Here is a 17833-nt window from a genome sequence, read left to right on the forward strand (position 1 = left end):
CTTCCTGGAATGCCTTTCCTTCCCCCCACTTTGCCTGGCTACCTACCCTTCCCACCTCAGTTTAAAAGTCAGCTTTCCAGGAATTTATTTCTCTTAGTAGATCCCATTCTTCTCCCTCAGTCCCCTTGAATCTGATCAGAAATCTTACTTCCTCACATACTTGTCACAAATGTACATAACAATCATTTGTTAATTATCTTAAAAAGTAGGCATTCCCCTGTAAGCTCCATGAAGGCAGGACAGAGACAGTTCATCCCTTTCCTGCTATATTCTCAGTTGCTAGGCCAGTGCCATAATCGGCACTCAACGAGTATTTGTTAAAACGATAAATATTATCTAATTATATAATTGGAAAAAAATGTAATTCTTCCACCGTTCAACACATTGCAAGATAGTTATTATGGTCCACATTTTACAGATGAGAGAAGTACATTTCAGAGAAGAGGATTTCACTCAAGTTCACATGGCTAATAGGAAATGGCAGAACTCAGACTTAAAGAACTTCTGACCTTGAAGCTGAAGCTCTAAGATCAGATTTGCTCATCAAATTAGCACATAGCCCACAAAGAGCATTCTAGCAGCACTCTGTCATCCATGGAGCTTCACAATGAAGAGAATTAGGATAAGAACTGTTGATGTTCTCTCCGAACAGAGAACTGATTTATTTATGCTGCCTTCCTGATGTTTGGAAATTGAAGTAGCGTACTATGACTTATGCACATGGATGGAATGGTCTAAAGTACTTTCTTGAGTGTTCATCAAAGAGACAGAAAGTGAAAAGACACTTACCATAATTCCAGTGAGCAAACAGACTCCTTTCCCACAGTATGTGTTAGGTACCATGTCACCATAACCAATGGAGAGAAAAGTTATTGATATCAACCACATTGCTCCAAGGAAGTTGCTAGTAACATCCTGTTGATCATGGTACCTGAAAAATAGCAAACAAAGCCAGTCCTTCATAATTAATCTAGAGTAGGGCTGCCAAGGGCAGTTGGATTCAATACAGTGAATTTACTAAGTAGCGTCTATAAAGTGCTCTATTTAGAGGTTTTCAAAGCTCATTATTATAAATAAAATTGGAGTTCTACCTAAGCAATCTGGAAGACATCAGAATTTCTCAACTTTAAAAATAATCTGAAAGAGAAACTGTAAAATATGAAACTTGCTTTTCTCACTGGTTTAAGTTGATTAATGCACATTTATCTTTGAATCCTGCTTTGGCCTTGCTCACATCTCATCCTTCCTTGATGCCCACTGATGTGCCCAACTTGTGGAACAATATGCAGTGCCCCGATCTCCCTCCTCACCTTTGTACCAAAAGGAGCCACGGTGTTCCCTTTGCTACCTTTATTTCTTAATGGGCCAACTCCTAGTCATCTTTCAAAATAAGTTCAGGTGGGAGCCTTTTCTGTCTATGCTCCTCCCAGCCCATTTCTGGGGCTCCCTCAGTATCCCATATATTCCTCCATCACAGGACTACATTGTAACTGTCTACCTGGAGGTCCTGTACTAGCCATCCTCCTTGAAGATGGAAAATGTACCTTTGATTGCATAATCCATGCCCCAAACTGGAGCTTAATATGTTATTACCTCACCAGATACACACAAAGAGTTTATAGTCAAAAAGAGGGAGAGGGATGCAGTTTACCCTCATTATTCTATGAGGTGTCAAATTTTTCTAATGAGAAGAAGGACTTTTATATCAGAAACAGATATAAAATTTTGCTTGAATTATCAGTGTTAAACAGTAACCCTGGCCCATCGTGGGGTACTATTATCCACCATGCATACAACTGTGAGGCCATGCAAGTTGTTACTTTAGAGAAACTTGCCCTGGATGCATGCTCTGTGTAGTCATGGGGCAGAGTAGCCCTCCTCCATGGCAGTCACACCCCAGACTCTCTCTCTGGTCACTTCATCCAACTTCTGTAAGGACCACCCTTTCTTCCCAGCTCTCAGGTACCACTGGAGATGGCTTTCCCTTCCTTATTTCTTGCTCTCCAAAGTGTGCTGATAATCTCCTAGCTTGCATTCACTCAGTCCCGCCTTTCAGTTTGACGATATGTCTGTGTAGCCAGAGCTGTGGAGGCAAGGAGGCTGCCCCATGACCCGAGCACCAGGATTGATCCCATATACAACCTACATTGGGCCAGTGCATTCTCTCTCTCTCTCTTTTTTTTTTTTTTTCTGTTCTTCATATAATTCCAAGGCTTCTGCATCTATAGCCCAAAGTGCAGGAAGTTTATAGAGTATAAGCTTTCCTCTGCAGTATCATACCTCTGAAGGGGAGACTGTGGATCTTGCCTCTGTCTTTGGATACAGAAAGGCCTATGTTTAACACTTTGGCACCTTTGTTTTCTAACAAAGAAGAGAGAACTAAGAAATGGTATTTTTTGCTACTTTGGTCTAGGGAAAGAGAAACCTCTGCTTGGAGTGAGTGGAACCCCAGAGTAAGGAAGAGTGACGGCATCACCGTATCTTCAAACAGAAAATGGAAGGACACGTACACAGGCAGCCAGCCCTGCTGAGGGGCATCCTGTGATTCTCTGGTGGTGGGAGGGCAGCAACCTCCACCATTCTACCCCAGGGAACTGCCACTATGACTTAGATGCAGAGTCCCCTCTTCCCAGGATGGCTGGGTGGAGAGGCTGTCATTGCCAAAAGGAAGGTCAAGATGTACTCATATTACTCAGCCATAAAAAAGAATGAAATAATGCCATTTGCAGCAACATGGATGGACCTAGAGATTCTCATACTAAGTGAAGTAAGTCAGACAGAGGAAGACAAATATCATCTGATATCACTTATATGTGGAATCTAAGAAAATGATACAAATGAACTTATTTACAAAAAAACAGACAGACATAGAAAACAAATTTATGGTTAACAAAGGGGAGGGGTAAATTAAGAGTTTGGGATTAACAGATATACACTAATATACATAAAATAAATAAACAACAAGGACCTATTGTATAGTACAGGGAACTATATTCAATATCTTGTAATAACTTATAGTGGAAAAGAATCTGAAAAAGAATATATATGTATATATATATATCTGAAAAGAATATATATCTATCTGAATCACTTCGCTGTACACCTGAAACTAACACAACATTGTAAATCAACTATAATTTAAAAAAAGATTAATTCCTATCTTTTAAGGAAGCCAGACGAGTGCATTTCCTCTGAGAAACTCTGTTAAATAACATGCACATAGGATTAGGGTGATGCGATCCATGCTGTAGTTCGGCTACAACATAAGCTACCAGGCTCTGTGGACTGCTCGGGGAGCCTGCTATGCCTGTGTGATGAGGCTTCCATGGGGCCAGGTGGTTTTTATTTCAAACAAGACCCTTAGAAGTAAGCTTTGGATTAATAACCCACTCATGATATTGGGGCTTTCTATGAATAGTCCTCATCAAGCAGTTGCCTGAAACAGGGAATACATTACCCTGGTGCGGGTGTGGGCTACATAAGAGAGGGGAGGCAAAAGCTTCACGGCCTATTCAATTTTTAATTGTGAGACAAAGTTTCTTCTTAACAAATCATGATTTACACAAAGATTTGATACGTGTAAGAGCCAATGGCCCTAATTCCCTGGTGCATATGAAATATTTGTTGAGCCCTCACTATGTGTTCAACACTTGACTTGCATTTTCTCATTTTACATTGATGTTTTAAGACATGGACAACCTTTCTGGCTGAAAAAGCTATACTCTTCACCCTTGCTATATCAACAAAGTGTCCTCAATCACTACCCACTTAGAAAATGTGACCACATCTGAGTGATAACCTCAAGTTATTGCTACATTGCTAGTGACCAGAACACATCTCTAGGCACATGGTGTTCCTTTGGTAGAGCAACTACAAAGAGGAGTTTGAGATTTCATACTGTAAACAAAGGTCTTTAAAGGGGCACCTTCACTGCTGGTGCCCACAGGTAAATCTTCTCAACTTTGGCAAGGCTGTGAAAGTCTTTCTCATCTGTTCTTCCTGAAGTACTTTGATTTGGTTTTCAAAGTTTAGAGCAGTAAATGACTTTGAAAGTTACAATAAAAAGCATTCACTGACTCTTCTTTAGTTACCTACATTTAATAAATACACAAGTTTTAAATACAATTTAAATACAAATTGCTCCCATCCTCATTAAACTCTTCACCATTCTCAAGTATTATGCCATTATATCATTCAGTTATTATTTGTTATATGTTATGCACGTTATATTGGGTCAGATACTGTAAAGCTGTATTGAAGGGCCTAATTAGAAACAAATATCTTTCTAGGAGTTGGTATTTAAGGGCTTGGGGTTCAATGGTAAATTATCTTTTTTGCTTAACAAATAATGAACCTACCTGAAAAAATGGCTCAGAATGGAAAAATAACATTTCATACTAATGTTTTTGTTACATTCAGGCATACTTAGTCATGACTAGTCAAGAAAAGGCAGGTAATTAGGGACCACATTAGCTACTATTAGAACAATAAAGGTTTCTTTCTTGGCAACTCAGAAACAAATATTAGACTTATCAACAGGATGACGTTTTCACTTAGAACACTTCCAGGTTTTGAATTTATGCCAGAGTCACACCACTGCAAACGATTAATATATACAATTTAAATGGTTAAAAATTTTCAAAACGTTTCTTACAGTGTAAGTTCACGTCACAAACTTACTCAGACAATTCCGACCTTCTCCACAAGGGAGCTATTCTGGGAAAGACTTGAAGAAACGACTCACATGGCAAATTTCAAATTCTAATGAATATGAATGCTTGTTTAATTAAAATATATTAAAGAAGATTAAAATTAGTGTAAGGAATGCCTAATGATTGCAAGCTTTTTAAAAAAAGGACTTTAGCGTTTAGGGAGAGGACTTATTGCTGTTTTACAGCATTGCGTGTTTTAGAGACTTAAAGATTGTAAGACGTTTTAAAAGAAGTACAGCATTCCTTTTCTTAGTTTCCGTTCATTTCTTCATTCATTCTCAACTGTGGGTCTACCACTGTTTCTTAAATCACAAATATGGCAGCTTTCCATAATATTTGTTTAAATTCACAAGGGTGATCTTTCCAAGAGCATTACTGAATTCTTCCCACTCAATGAAGCAGCCTCTGCCCATCACTCCTGCCTCTCCCACAGCACCATTCCATAAGTAACAGGAGCTCTGGCCATAGTAATAGCTGGCAGTTATTCCATCCTCTTCCTCAGCCCTTTCTCTACAGGTACATTTCCTTCTGCCTAAAACCACCCTCCCCCACCTTCCTAGCCCTGATTTGTACTTTGAGAATGTGCTCATAACTCCCCTTTTCCAGACGCCACATAACATTTTTATCATGGTACTCTAGGCTGGACCATAGGTCCTTTCTCTGTATCCTGGGAGCCTCTTATAGATATCTCTCATGCCATCAGTCAATGTCAACATGGGTCATAACACATATAATGTATACTTTGCTTATCAAACATGCCCCAAGAATCTAAATTATAAAGAATTTGAGGACAAAGATTATGCCTTACTCATTGTTTTATCTTCACTTAGAAGAATAGAGCAGGGAATTGGTGTTTATTGAATTAATTAATATGACAATATGAAACATTTTTTCTCAAACTGACTTGCCCTTGGCCACAATGTTAGGCCTTCAGGATCACAAATATAGAAGTACAAAAGAGGGATAGAAATGAGTCTTTCCCATCAATCAATATGAATCAGATTTGTCATGTTATGTTCCAAGATCTGTAGGCAAATTATAAGTTATCTTTACACATGTAAAAAATATTCAACAATGGAAGCTTATAGCTGACAAACTATGTTTATTAATCCTTTTCCATTAAACATACTATTAATACTATGAATAGCAAAAATATCTTAATTTTCAGCTCTGATCTCAAATGTCAGCCTCAGTTATATATCGAAAAGTATTATGGAGATGCAAATGCATGTGATCAATCTATCATCAATTCTCTCTCCTGAATCCACCATTCTCTCCTGAAATATTGCTAAAATGATAGTAAGGCAATTTTAAAAAGGTATAAGCCCACAATAACAAAAAAAAAAGGAAAAGAGAAATCAGAGAATGAAAAATAACACATTTTTATACAAACAAAAGGGCATGGGGAATTCTGCTTCCAGCCAAGATGGAACAACAAAGGACTGAATTCACGCTGCTTCTTGAAACAACTACAAAAACAGACAAATATTTGAAACAATATTGAACAAGACATAGATAATCTAGAAACAAAGAACAGTGATCCCTGAGAGATGGTAAACAGCCAAAGCGAGTCATAAAATTGCCCCAGCTTAATGCCTCAAGAAAGATTCCAGAATGTAGCTCAGGTATGGAAATCAGCAGAGCCCAGAGGTCTCCCCAAGTTGAGGACAGAGCTGGGAATACAGGGAGGCCATGAGTTTATAGGGCAAAAAACCAGAGAGGAAACATCTGCACAGAGAGAGATCCAGAGATCTGTAGAAGGGTCTCCTTGATTATTCAGCCAAGTACGTACTGATCGATATGCACAAGTAAAACTGCAAGGTTGGAGAAGTGAAAATACCATATGTAAAGGGGTACATTATCACTTGAAGGTAGACTGTAGTAAATGATACAATGTCAGGGGAAGATAAAACTGTGACAATTTAGTTATAGTATACCTAAGTGTATAGGTATGCTATAACTCCTAAAAGAATCATTAAAATAATACACCAAAGAGTAATAAGTGATAATCTAATAAAGGATATAAGATACAATAAAAAAAGATAAGCAATCTAAAAGGAGGCAGAAATGGAAAAAAGGAACAGAGACTAGATGGGACAAATAGAAAACAAGTAGCCAGAGGACAGATTTACCCAAGCATATCTGTAACCACATTAAATATAAATGGCCTAAATACCCCAAATTAAAAGGCATAGATTATTATAGAACCCATGGAAGGTTCACAACATGGAGAAACCAGATGTCATGCAATGAGTGGGTAAAGTCCAAAGCTGAAAACAGGAGAAATTTTGATGTCTAAGTATATGGAATAATAGATGCCCAGGTGCTTGCCCCTGCCTGGTATTGCTAGACAACTAACAGGAGATAGAGGTTTGTTCATTGAGGAAACACTGGAGATTTTGATCCAGGCCCCAGCTAAGGTCAGGAAAGATGTTTTGGGCTGAAAATGTGGTAATTAAATTCAAGTTTCCAAGCTGAACAACAACATTCCCAGTTTACTTTCTTCACTCCCTGTTCTTGACCCTATATTAGAACTTACTAATACAGAGAAAGAATATATTTCTCTCTGGCGAAACAGAATAGGTTCAGTGAAAAGACATTCATTACTAACAGCAAGGATTTTCTAATGAAAAATGCAGCTTTCCACTTCTCCACCCATAGTGAATTTCACCAGATACTAAGCTCCTCTCTCCATACAAAGTTTCCAATTCCCACTCTTGAACGTGAAAGACTAGCAAATGATCAGCATACATTGGAACTATACTTTCTATAAAAAAGATACTGACAAAAATGGGAGGGGAAAGAAAGAAGGAAAAAGGGAGGAAACAGAATAATCTGCAGACAATGGAGAGTGATGGGGTGTGGGACTCCTGAACTTTCTAAGTTATATCATGGAAGAACTAAAGGAAAATATAACATCCATAAAAAGGAACAGGATGCTACAAAGAAGTGCAATTAAAGAGTAAAAAAGAGGGACTTTTAAAAAACTTAAAATTATGATGAAAAAAATAATCGCAATACAGTTAGAATATAAATTGGTAGGAATCTCCCAGAAAGTAGAACAAAAAGACAAAAAGAGAAGGGAAAAGGGAGAACAAAGAAGATATATTCTCAGAGAACACAGAGCGTCTAACAACTAACTTTAAAAGAAGAACATAGAAGTGGAAGGAAAGAAATGATAACTTTTTTTTTATTTCTTTAGTTTTCCAGGAAAACTGGAAGCCAGGCATCTCTAAAGGAAAGTTCTACTTAGTATTTGCACAGAGAATAATGAAAGACCTGTGCCTAGAGGGATCATTGTAAATTTCTAAATACTAGGAATAGAGAGATGATCTTTGAAAGTTTCAAAGGGGAAAAATAGATCACAGATAAACATTAAAAATGGTTGCCTCGCAATAACAGACATATGGGTCAATGGAACAGAACAGAGAGCTCAGAAATAAACTCACACACCTATGGACAATTAATCTTCAACAAAGGAGGCAAGAATATGTAATGCAGAAAAGACAGTCTCGTCAGCAAGTGGTGTTGGAAAAGTGGGATAGCCACATGTAAATGAATGAAGTCAGAACACACCCTCACACCATACACAAAAATAAACTCAAAATGGCTTAAAGGCTTAAATATAGGACATGACACGATTAAACTCCTAGAAGAGAACATAGGCAAAACATTCTCTGACATAAATCGTAACAATGTTTTCTTATGTCAGTCTCCCAAGGCAATAGAAATAAAAGCAAAAATAAACAAATGGGACCTAATCAAACTTACAAGCTTCTGTACCACAAAGGAAACCATAAACAAAATGAAAAGACAACCTATAGACTGGGAGAAAATATTTGCAAATGATGCAACTGATAAGGGCTTAATTTCCAAACTATACAAACAGCTCATACAATTCAATAACAAAAAAACAACACAATCCAAAAATGGGCAGAAGACCTAACCAGACATTTCTCTAAAGAAGACATACAGATGGCTGAGAGGCACATGAAAAGATGCTCAACATCACTAATTATTAGAGAAATGCAAATTGAAACTACAATGAGGTACCACCTCACACCGGTCAGAATGGCCATCATTAAAAAAAATCTACAAATAATAAATGTTGAAGAGGGTGTAGAGAAAAGGGAGCCCTCCTACACTGTTGGTGGGAATGTAAACTGGTGCAGCCATTATGGAAAACACTATGGAGGTTCCTCAAAAAACTAAAGATAGAGTTGCCATATAATCCAGCAATCCCACTCCTGAGCATATACCCAGACTATATAAAAGCTATAATTTTCAAAAGCTATAATTCGAAAAGATACATGCACCTCTATGGTCACAGCAGCTCTATTTACAATAGGCAAGACATGGAAACAACCTAAATGTCCACTGACAGATGAATGGATAAAGAAGATGTGGCATATATATACATACGTATACATACAGGTACAATGGACTATCACTCAGCCATAAAAAAATGAAATAATGCCATTTGCAGCATCATGGATGGACTTAGAGATTATCACACTAAGTGAAGTAAGTCAGAAAGAAAAAGACAAATACCATCTGATAGCACTTATATGTGGAATCTAAAACACGACCCAAATGAACATATCTATGAAACAGAAACAGACTCACAGATACAGAGAACAGACTTGTGGTTGCCAAGGGGGAGGGAGTGGGAGAGGGAAGAACCACAAGTTTGGAATTAGCAGATGCACACTATTATGTATAGGACGGATAAACAACAAGGTCCTACTGTATAGTACAGGGAATGATTTCAATATCCTGTGATAAACCATAAAAGAAAATAATATGAAAAAGTATATATATGTATAACTGAGTCACTCTGCTGTACAGCAGAAATAAACACATTGTAAATAAATCAATTATACTTCAATAAAATTTAAAAAAATACTAAAAATGGTTGCCTCTAACATTATTTAATTGTATTAACGTGTGGGGGGGGTGAAGGGGGGAGAGGAAGGCGGAGGCAAACTATTTCTCCCAGATTTGTAGAGGGGAAGGATGGAGAATCTGGGAGAAGGAACTGAACAGGAGTAATTCCAGCTCTCTCTCTGCTCTGCCTGCCCACAGAGCAGGTGTATTTGGTTCTCTATATGGTAAGCTTCCCAGGCCAGGGGTGATCCAATACAGGGTATAAAGGTTCAGCTATGACTCCATCTAACTCAGTGGTGAATCATCAGAACACCAGGCAGCCCACTGGGATATAGGTCAAGTGGTGGTAACCAGATCTGCTTCACATCAGTAATGAAGCTGATATTTTGCTGTCTGCCAATTGAAGACCCAGAGAAGTATGATAAATTATCTCTCTCCAAGCTCCAAATATGTGCATGGAGTTTTCACCTAAAGCAAAAGCAAATAAAATAAGTGATCCAATTAGTTAAAACATATACAAAGAAGTTCAATGAAGGGACATATTTAGGTTCAAAGGAGAAAAGTGCTGAGTGCCAAACGGCTCAGAAAGGAGGGGTGACATGTATCTCTTATTTGCCACTGATCCATATCAGAGGGGCGCACCTGTAGCTGCATATTAGAATCACCTGGGAAGCACTGACAATTACCTATGCAAAAGCCCCATCCTCAATCAATGAAGACAAGAACTCTGGGGGTGGGGCCATGACAGAGATTTTTTGTTTTAAAGCTCCTCTGGTAATTTGTATGTGTTGCCAAAGCTGAGAATTAACTATTAGCTTTATTTCAGAAGTTCTCATTCAGTAACATGTTGAGCTTCTATATGTATAACAGAACTTTTGGAGGCACTGGGAACATGCAGATGGATAAAAAATAGTAAGCATTCATGAGAAACCTAAAATGCAGAAAGGGGGAAAACTGATTGCAAGAAATAATAAGGTAATATACAAGTTGTAATAAATGTGAATATGAGCAGCAAAGGTAGATCAAGAAAAAATGTATATAATAGATTAGAAGTAATCACATGAGTGTCGAATATAACAGTGACACCTAAAATTATAGTTTTAAACTAAAAAAAAAAAAAAAAGTAAAATTTTGTAGGTCCAAACCCTTTACTAAAAACCTCTCTGAGTAAGGGTGCTCTAAAGTGAAAACACTTTAATTATATGTATAAAACTACTCAAATAATTTACAGAAATCCCTGCAGCTCAGACAATTTGAATTGCCCCAATCTGTGTGACTTTCTCCTAATCCCTTCTTCATACTCCTACTTTTTCCCCTATCGCTGAGTCATGAAAACACAGACATGACTTTAGGACCTCGGGGATCCCCATATAGACTTCCTTCAATACCAACAAGTATCCAGAGAAAAGCAGCAGAGACAGGCTGTGTAATGTTACCTATAAAACCTAACTCATTTGGGCATAAGCCAGATTCAATTTTTATTAACTGCCTAATTCTTTAACTCTAAAACACCAAAATGAGTTTTCTACTTTGAATTTATTTTGCTCCTTTAACCTTGCACTTTTGGAATTTTTTCTTCTCCTCTGTTAATTTAGAAAAGTCAAAAAACTAAACACTTCTCTCTCTTCCTCTCTCCTTTCCCCCACACTTCCACTTCCCCTCTTCCTTCCTCTCCCTTTCTCTTTCCTCCGTGCCTGTGTGTGTGTGTGTGTGTGTGTGTGTGTGTATTTCATTCACAATACAGATACAGAAGATTGGTCTTTGGGTAGAGACCATCAGTGGGTATGTCTGTCTAAGGGCATAAGCTTCCTATGAAATACAGCTCAAAGTCCCTAAAGGAAAAGAGTGTGTAACAGAACATATATGGATTTTCAAATTTGAAGAATTACATTCCTTATGTTTCCCTGAAAAGATGACAAAATGTTTTATTGTCTGACTCTCTATTATTCATTTATGCATTTTCATTTGTTAGAATGAGTTCAGAAATGACATCTGTCAATAAGCTAACAGTCTTAGATCACATACCTATATAATTATTTGACGATTATCTACGTTAAAGACCTATAGGAACACAATGGTATCACATCAACATAAGCTAAACAGACCTGAAAAGACTTATCAGCATTCAGGCTCTCTTTGATAAAGGGGGTTAGTGAAATATGCCCAGCTCTAGGAAAGAACTTTCAGGTCAGAGAGCCATGGAGATTAAGTCTAGTTCCTAAAAACGAAGATGGAAGAAGAGCCCAGGGCATAAGTGTCCATCATGAGAGATTTCCTCAATGCAGAACTCTATGTAAGCAGCAGTGGTCAATCCTAGTGCACCTTAAGATGCTCTTGCTTAAGATCTTGAAAAATAATTCAAATAATACAACTTATCTATACACATGATTTATAAAACAAAAATCAATATAATATCCTAAAGGTAATATAGAAAAATAAGAGAAAAGTAATTTATAATAAACCATGTATTTCAATATCTAAATGCTCGGGCAAGGCTAACCTAGAAGATTTAAGAAGCAGTCAGTTGTTTGAACCTATATGTAAAAGCACTTGAATACAGTTCAGTCTGATGAAAGTGTATGGTTCTGAATTCAAATGCCACAGGGGCATGGTCATACCTAATGTGATTTTCTAAAATGTGAAAAACTTCTGGTCAAATTCCAAATAAAACAAATGACAATTTTCCCTAAATTTACACACTAATAACATTATTTAAAAATCAAGCGTATGTTACAATTGAGCAAAATATTTTATGTTTATATTTTAAATGGATTTAGGTCTAAACTAAGAAGATTATAAATAGGTTTTTAGTACACAGAATGTCTACCAGGTGAGTCTAAGGTCAAATGGGATACAGAACAGTTCTTTGTTGGGTGGGAATGTCCCACACAAACAGAATACAGAGCATCCCTGGCCCCACTGATTGACAGCAGAAAACCCCTTCTCTGGAATGGCTCCAGGGAACAAGACTACCCCCAGTGAGAACCAGTGGTCCAGAGTTTCAGGGCAGCTGGCACTGTGCAAGCAACAGCCATCAGAAAATCTGGAGCTAGCTTCATTTCAACACATCTGGAGAGCAGTGAAACTAGAAAACCATGGAATTTGGCACAAATTATATTCTTAAGCCCCGGCTACTACCCAGGCTATCAAAAAAAATACCAAGTTCCAGAGCAATGTTATAACCACTGCTTGCATTTCCACCAAAGTTCTCTTCCTTCTTTGTTTCTTTACTAACTTCCCAACCAATAGTTATTTTAATTTTTCTGGAGTGAGGTCCATTCCTTCTACTCCTAGAAGCATCCTCCACGCACTGCTCCTCTAAGGGGAAGGTGGAAGCCGGGAGACAGACCTGGAGCCACACTTGGTCAGATCCAAGATTTCCTTACCAGAAAGTCAATTTTTCAAGCATTCCCTTACCACAATCACTTAGTACAATTCATGTCTGACACACGGCAGGCTCTACTAATAGCAGAGAGAGCATGTCTACACTGGCCTGGCAGGCTGTGGTTGTAGAAGCCCCCCTACCCCCAACCCTCCATGATTTTCCATCAGTGTGACAGCCCGCAGAGCTATTTACTTCCCTTCTGGGAAGAGCGGCGGGCAGACAGTCACTAGGTGGCAGTGCCACACTAATTTATCCCCATGGCTGCCTGGCTGAGTTTGGGCCGAACAGTGCCAGAGTCAGCTCGTGAGGGGACATTCCTGGGAATACCTTCAGGTGAAAGCCCCTCTCCTGGGCATCCTGGAAGAACGGGTTGTTCCATTGAAGAAACAGCCTCTACAACTGATACACACAAGCTCAGGGCCACTCCTACACCTGCAGCCTCAGGTGTTACCAAGCATCTTAGGGGTATCATCTGAGGTGAGAGAGAGGTTTGTGTATGTGTGGGTCTGGACATGCATTCCATTCTAGATCCAATTAATATAGATCTAAGGTAGCTGCATATCTTCACATTTCAACCCTCTGAGGTTCTCTAGATCAAATACCAGACCATACCTTGTAAATCTGTAAGAACAAAAAAGTCCCTGTGGATTTTTCTAACCAGGCCATGTTGGAATTGAACCAGCATTTGAGGATATAGACGTCGGGGTCTTGTTTACTCACTCTGAGATCGAGTCCAGGAAGGGTTGCTCTATATTCAGAGGTAGTGATCGCCCACCGCCCCCCTTAGCTTCTTTACCCAAAGCAGCAAGTCTTAATGTCCGAGCCTCCCTTTCTTCTATCGTGAGACTCACCCATCTACCTCCCAGGTGGCTGCCAGCACTGAGATCACGAAGTAATAGCCAAATATTACTTGATCAGTACATAAAGACTGTGTTTGTGTTCTACTTGACCAAATCCCTCTCTATGTATGGCAAAGCAGACACAAAGAAAAGTCACTGCTTTTGCAAGTGTGCCTTCTTGCACGCAGGTGAGGTGGCAAACATTGGGGCTTTTCAGAGCATATAGGCAGCTTTTGGGTTTGCTCCCTTCTGTTGTCACTGTGAATGAGCACAGTGACTGGTACCACTGAGACGCGAAAGAGTGGAAAGAGGACTGGGGAAAGGGAGGAGGGGGAGGAAGCAGTAAGTCGGGTGCTATCCTGGCACAGCAAAGTAGCGGGGGTGAGGGTAGATCAGTCAACAAAATAAAGAGAGTAAGAAGAAAGACGGATTGTTCAGCAACAAGAAGTCCGAACAAGAAAAAAGAGAAATATCACAGCCTTTCTATGCCATACTGTTCCCCTACTCCTCAGCTGCCCTCCCTCCCATACACACTAGGACTTCAATCCTCAGGGGGGCAGGGGACGGGGATGGTACATTTCTGTGTCCCAGCATCTATCATGCATTCCTGAGAAATTTTCAACATCTGTTTAGGGCTCTCAGTCAACTGGCAAAGAATATACCCCAGTGATCCCAATCAGCCCAGCTCTAAGTTGCCACATCAACAGTAGGCAATTATCACGAACTGAATTTTTTTTTTCTTTTTTTGTGGTACGCGGGCCTCTCACTGTTGTGGCCTCTCCTGTTGTGGAGCACAGGCTCCAGACGCGCAGGCTCAGCGGCCATGGCTCACGGGCCCAGCCACTCCGTGGCATGTGGGATCTTCCCAGACTGGGGCCCGAACCTGTGTCCCCTGCATCGGCAGGCGCCGATGCAACCACTGCGCCACCAGCGAAGCCCTCATGAACTGATTTTAAAGCTTGAGTGTTCAAAATACAGCAAATGAAAATTCCAACTTAGAACCTATGATGACAAGAAGTTTTAGCCTCCAGCACTTCATAGCTCCAGGCTTTGTTTCCTGGATGTCCTTTTATTTCTCAGAGAGAGATGAGAAGCAGCAGAGAGTCAGAAAACTGAGCCACCAAACCAAGAAGAGAGCAGAGAGAGCTCTCAGGGACACTGAGCTGAAGGTGACTTCAGCAAGGCTGAGGTGAGGGATCGCACACTTTCTGAGAAGGTCATTTGCAGGGTTCACCAGTTAAATTTTCCTATTTCAATTCTAAAAATTCATCTTTGAGGGCCTAATTGCATCTTGCTTGATTGAGCATGAGCAGCTTAAATATAGACTGCAACACCAAAACATCATGAACGGAATTAAAACCCAGGTCTAGGTTCATGAAGGAGGAACACATGTGGGGAACAGACCTTCCTCAAACCCAACCCACTGTTGCCAAGGACCTGTCAATCTTCCACTGTGTAAAGTCCTCAGAGGTCTGCAGTTGAAACAGTATGTCTGGAAAAGAGCCAGGGCCCCGCTGGATGGTCCCCCAACTCGCCGACTCTGGTTCCAGAAGACTGAGCCAAAATCCCTTCCCTAGGACTGGAAACGTCTTCTTCCCCCCTCTTTGGGGCTTGGAGGCTGGGAAAGAGGAGGAGGGGGACCTTCAAGAGGGCAGAGGAGTAAGACATGGAGATCACCTTCCTCCCCACAAATATATCAAAAATACATCTACGTGTGGAACAACTCCTATAGAATACCTACTGAACACTGGCAGAAGACTGCAGACTTCCCAAAAGGCAAGAAACTCCCCATGTACCTGGCCATGTGTCTGACAGGGTCTTAGTGCCCCGGCCTTGTGTTAGGCCTGAACTTCTGAGGTGGGAGAGCCGAGTTCAGGACATTGGACCAACAGAGACCTCCCAGCCCCACGTAATATCAGTTGGGCGAGAGTTCTCCCAGAGATCTCTGTCTCAGTGCTAAGAACCAGCTCCACCCAACGGCCGGCAAGCTCCAGTGCTGGATGCCCCATGCCAAACAACTAGCAAGACAGGAACACAACCCCACCCATTAGCAGAGAGGCTGCCTAAAATCATAATAAGTTCACAGGCACCCCAAAACACACCACCAGACACAGCCCTGCCCACCAGAAAGACAAGATCCAGCTCCACCCACCAGAACACAGGCACCAGTTCCCTCCACCAGGAAGCCTACACAAGCCACTGAATCAACCTTACCTACTGGGGGAAGACACCAAAAACAACGGGAACTATGAACCTGCAGCCTGTGAAAAGGAGACCCCAAAATCAGTAAGTTAAGCAAAATGAAAAGACAGAGAAATATGCAGAAGATGAAGGAGCAAGGTAAAAACCCACCAGATCAAACAAATGAAGAGGAAATAGGCAGTCTACCTGAAAAAGAATTCAGAGTAATGATAGTAAAGATATCCAAAATCTTGGAAATAGAATGGAGAAAATACAAGAAACATTTAACAAGGACCTAGAAGAACTAAAGAGCAAACAATGATGAACAACACAGTAAATAAAATTACAAATTCTCTAGGGAGGCGGACCTTCAAGATGGCAGAGGAGTAACACGTGGAGATCACCTTCCTCCCCACAAGTACATCAGAAATACATCTACATGTGGAACAACTCCTACAGAACACCTACTGAACACTGGCAGAAGACCTCAGACTTCCCAAAAGGCAAGAAACTCCCCACGTACCTGGGTAGGGCAAAAGAAAAAGAATAAACAGAGACAAAAGAATAGGGACAGGACCTGCACCTCCGGGAGGGAGCTGTTAAGGAGGAAAGGTTTCTACACACTAGGAAGCCCCTTTGCAGGCGGAGACTGTGGGTGGCGGAGGCAGGAAGCTTCAGAGCCACGGAGGAGAGCACAGCAACAGGGGTGCAGAGGGCAAAGAGGAGAGATTCCCGCACAGAGGATCGGTGCCGACCAGCACTCACCAGCCCAAGAGGCTTGTCTGCTCACCCGCCAGGATGGGTGGGGGCTGGGAGCTGAGGCTCGGGCTTCAGAAGTCAGATCCCAGGGAGAGGACTGGGGTTGGTGGCGTGAACACAGCCTGAAGTGGGCTAGTGTGCCACGGCTAGCCGGGAGGGAGTCTGGGAAAGAGTCTGGAACTGCTGAAGAGGCAAGAGACCATTGTTTCGGAGTGCTGAGGAGAGGGGATTCAGAGCACTGCTTAAAGGAGCTCCAGAGACGGGTGCAAGCCGCAGCTATCAGCGTGGACACCAGAGACGGGCATGAGACGCTAAGGCTGCTGCTGCCGCCACCAAGAAGCCTGTGTGCAAGCACAGGTCACTATCTACACCACCCCTCCCAGGAGCCTGTGCACCCCGCCAAGGCCAGGGTCCCGTGATCCAGGGACAACTTCCCCAGGAGAACACACAGCGCCTCAGGCTGGTGCAACATCACACTGGCCTCTGCTGCCGCAGGCTCGCCCCGCATCCGTACCCCTCCCTCCCCCCACCCTGAGTGAGCCAGAGCCCCTGAATCAGCTGCTCCTTTAACCCCGTCCTGTCTGAGCGAAGAACAGATGCCCTCAGGCGACCTACATGCAGAGGCTGGTCTAAAACCAAAGCTGAACCCCAGGAGCTGTGCGAACAAAGAAGATAAAAGGAAGTCTCTCCCAGCAGCCTCAGGAACATCGGATTCAATCTCCACAGTCAACTTGATGTACCCTGCATCTGTGGAATACCTGAATAGACAACGAATCATCCCAAAAATAGGCGGTGGACTTTGGGAGCAACTGTAGACTTGGGGCTGGCTGTATGTGATTGACTGGTTTCCGGTTTTATTATCATTGTTTAGTTTTCAGAGTGTATTATCATTGGTAGATTTGTTTATTGAGTTGGCTGCTCTCTTCCTTTTTAAAAAAAAAAATATATATGTATATATATTTCGCTTTTCTTTGTGTGACTTTGTCTGTATAGCTTTGCTTTTACCATTTGTCCTAGGGTTCTGTCTGTCCGTTTCTTTTTTTTTTAATATAGATTTAGCACTTGTTATC

The 17833-nt window shown here is 40.9% G+C and overlaps 1 protein-coding gene across 1 annotated transcript in view; it reads right to left on the bottom strand.

The window, feature by feature from the left end:
- KCNN2 (potassium calcium-activated channel subfamily N member 2) overlaps nucleotides 1-17833 on the bottom strand; it is a 177802-nt gene that overhangs the window by 44331 nt on the left and 115638 nt on the right. The window contains exon 4 of the mRNA XM_082621883.1: nucleotides 790-931. Within this exon, the coding sequence (XP_082478009.1) occupies nucleotides 790-931 (142 nt within the window). The remainder of the gene's footprint in view (nucleotides 1-789; nucleotides 932-17833) is intronic.

The sequence above is a fragment of the Mesoplodon mirus genome (genome assembly GCF_964341445.2).
Source record: "Mesoplodon mirus genome assembly, chromosome: 5".
Classification (NCBI taxonomy): domain Eukaryota; kingdom Metazoa; phylum Chordata; class Mammalia; order Artiodactyla; family Ziphiidae; genus Mesoplodon; species Mesoplodon mirus.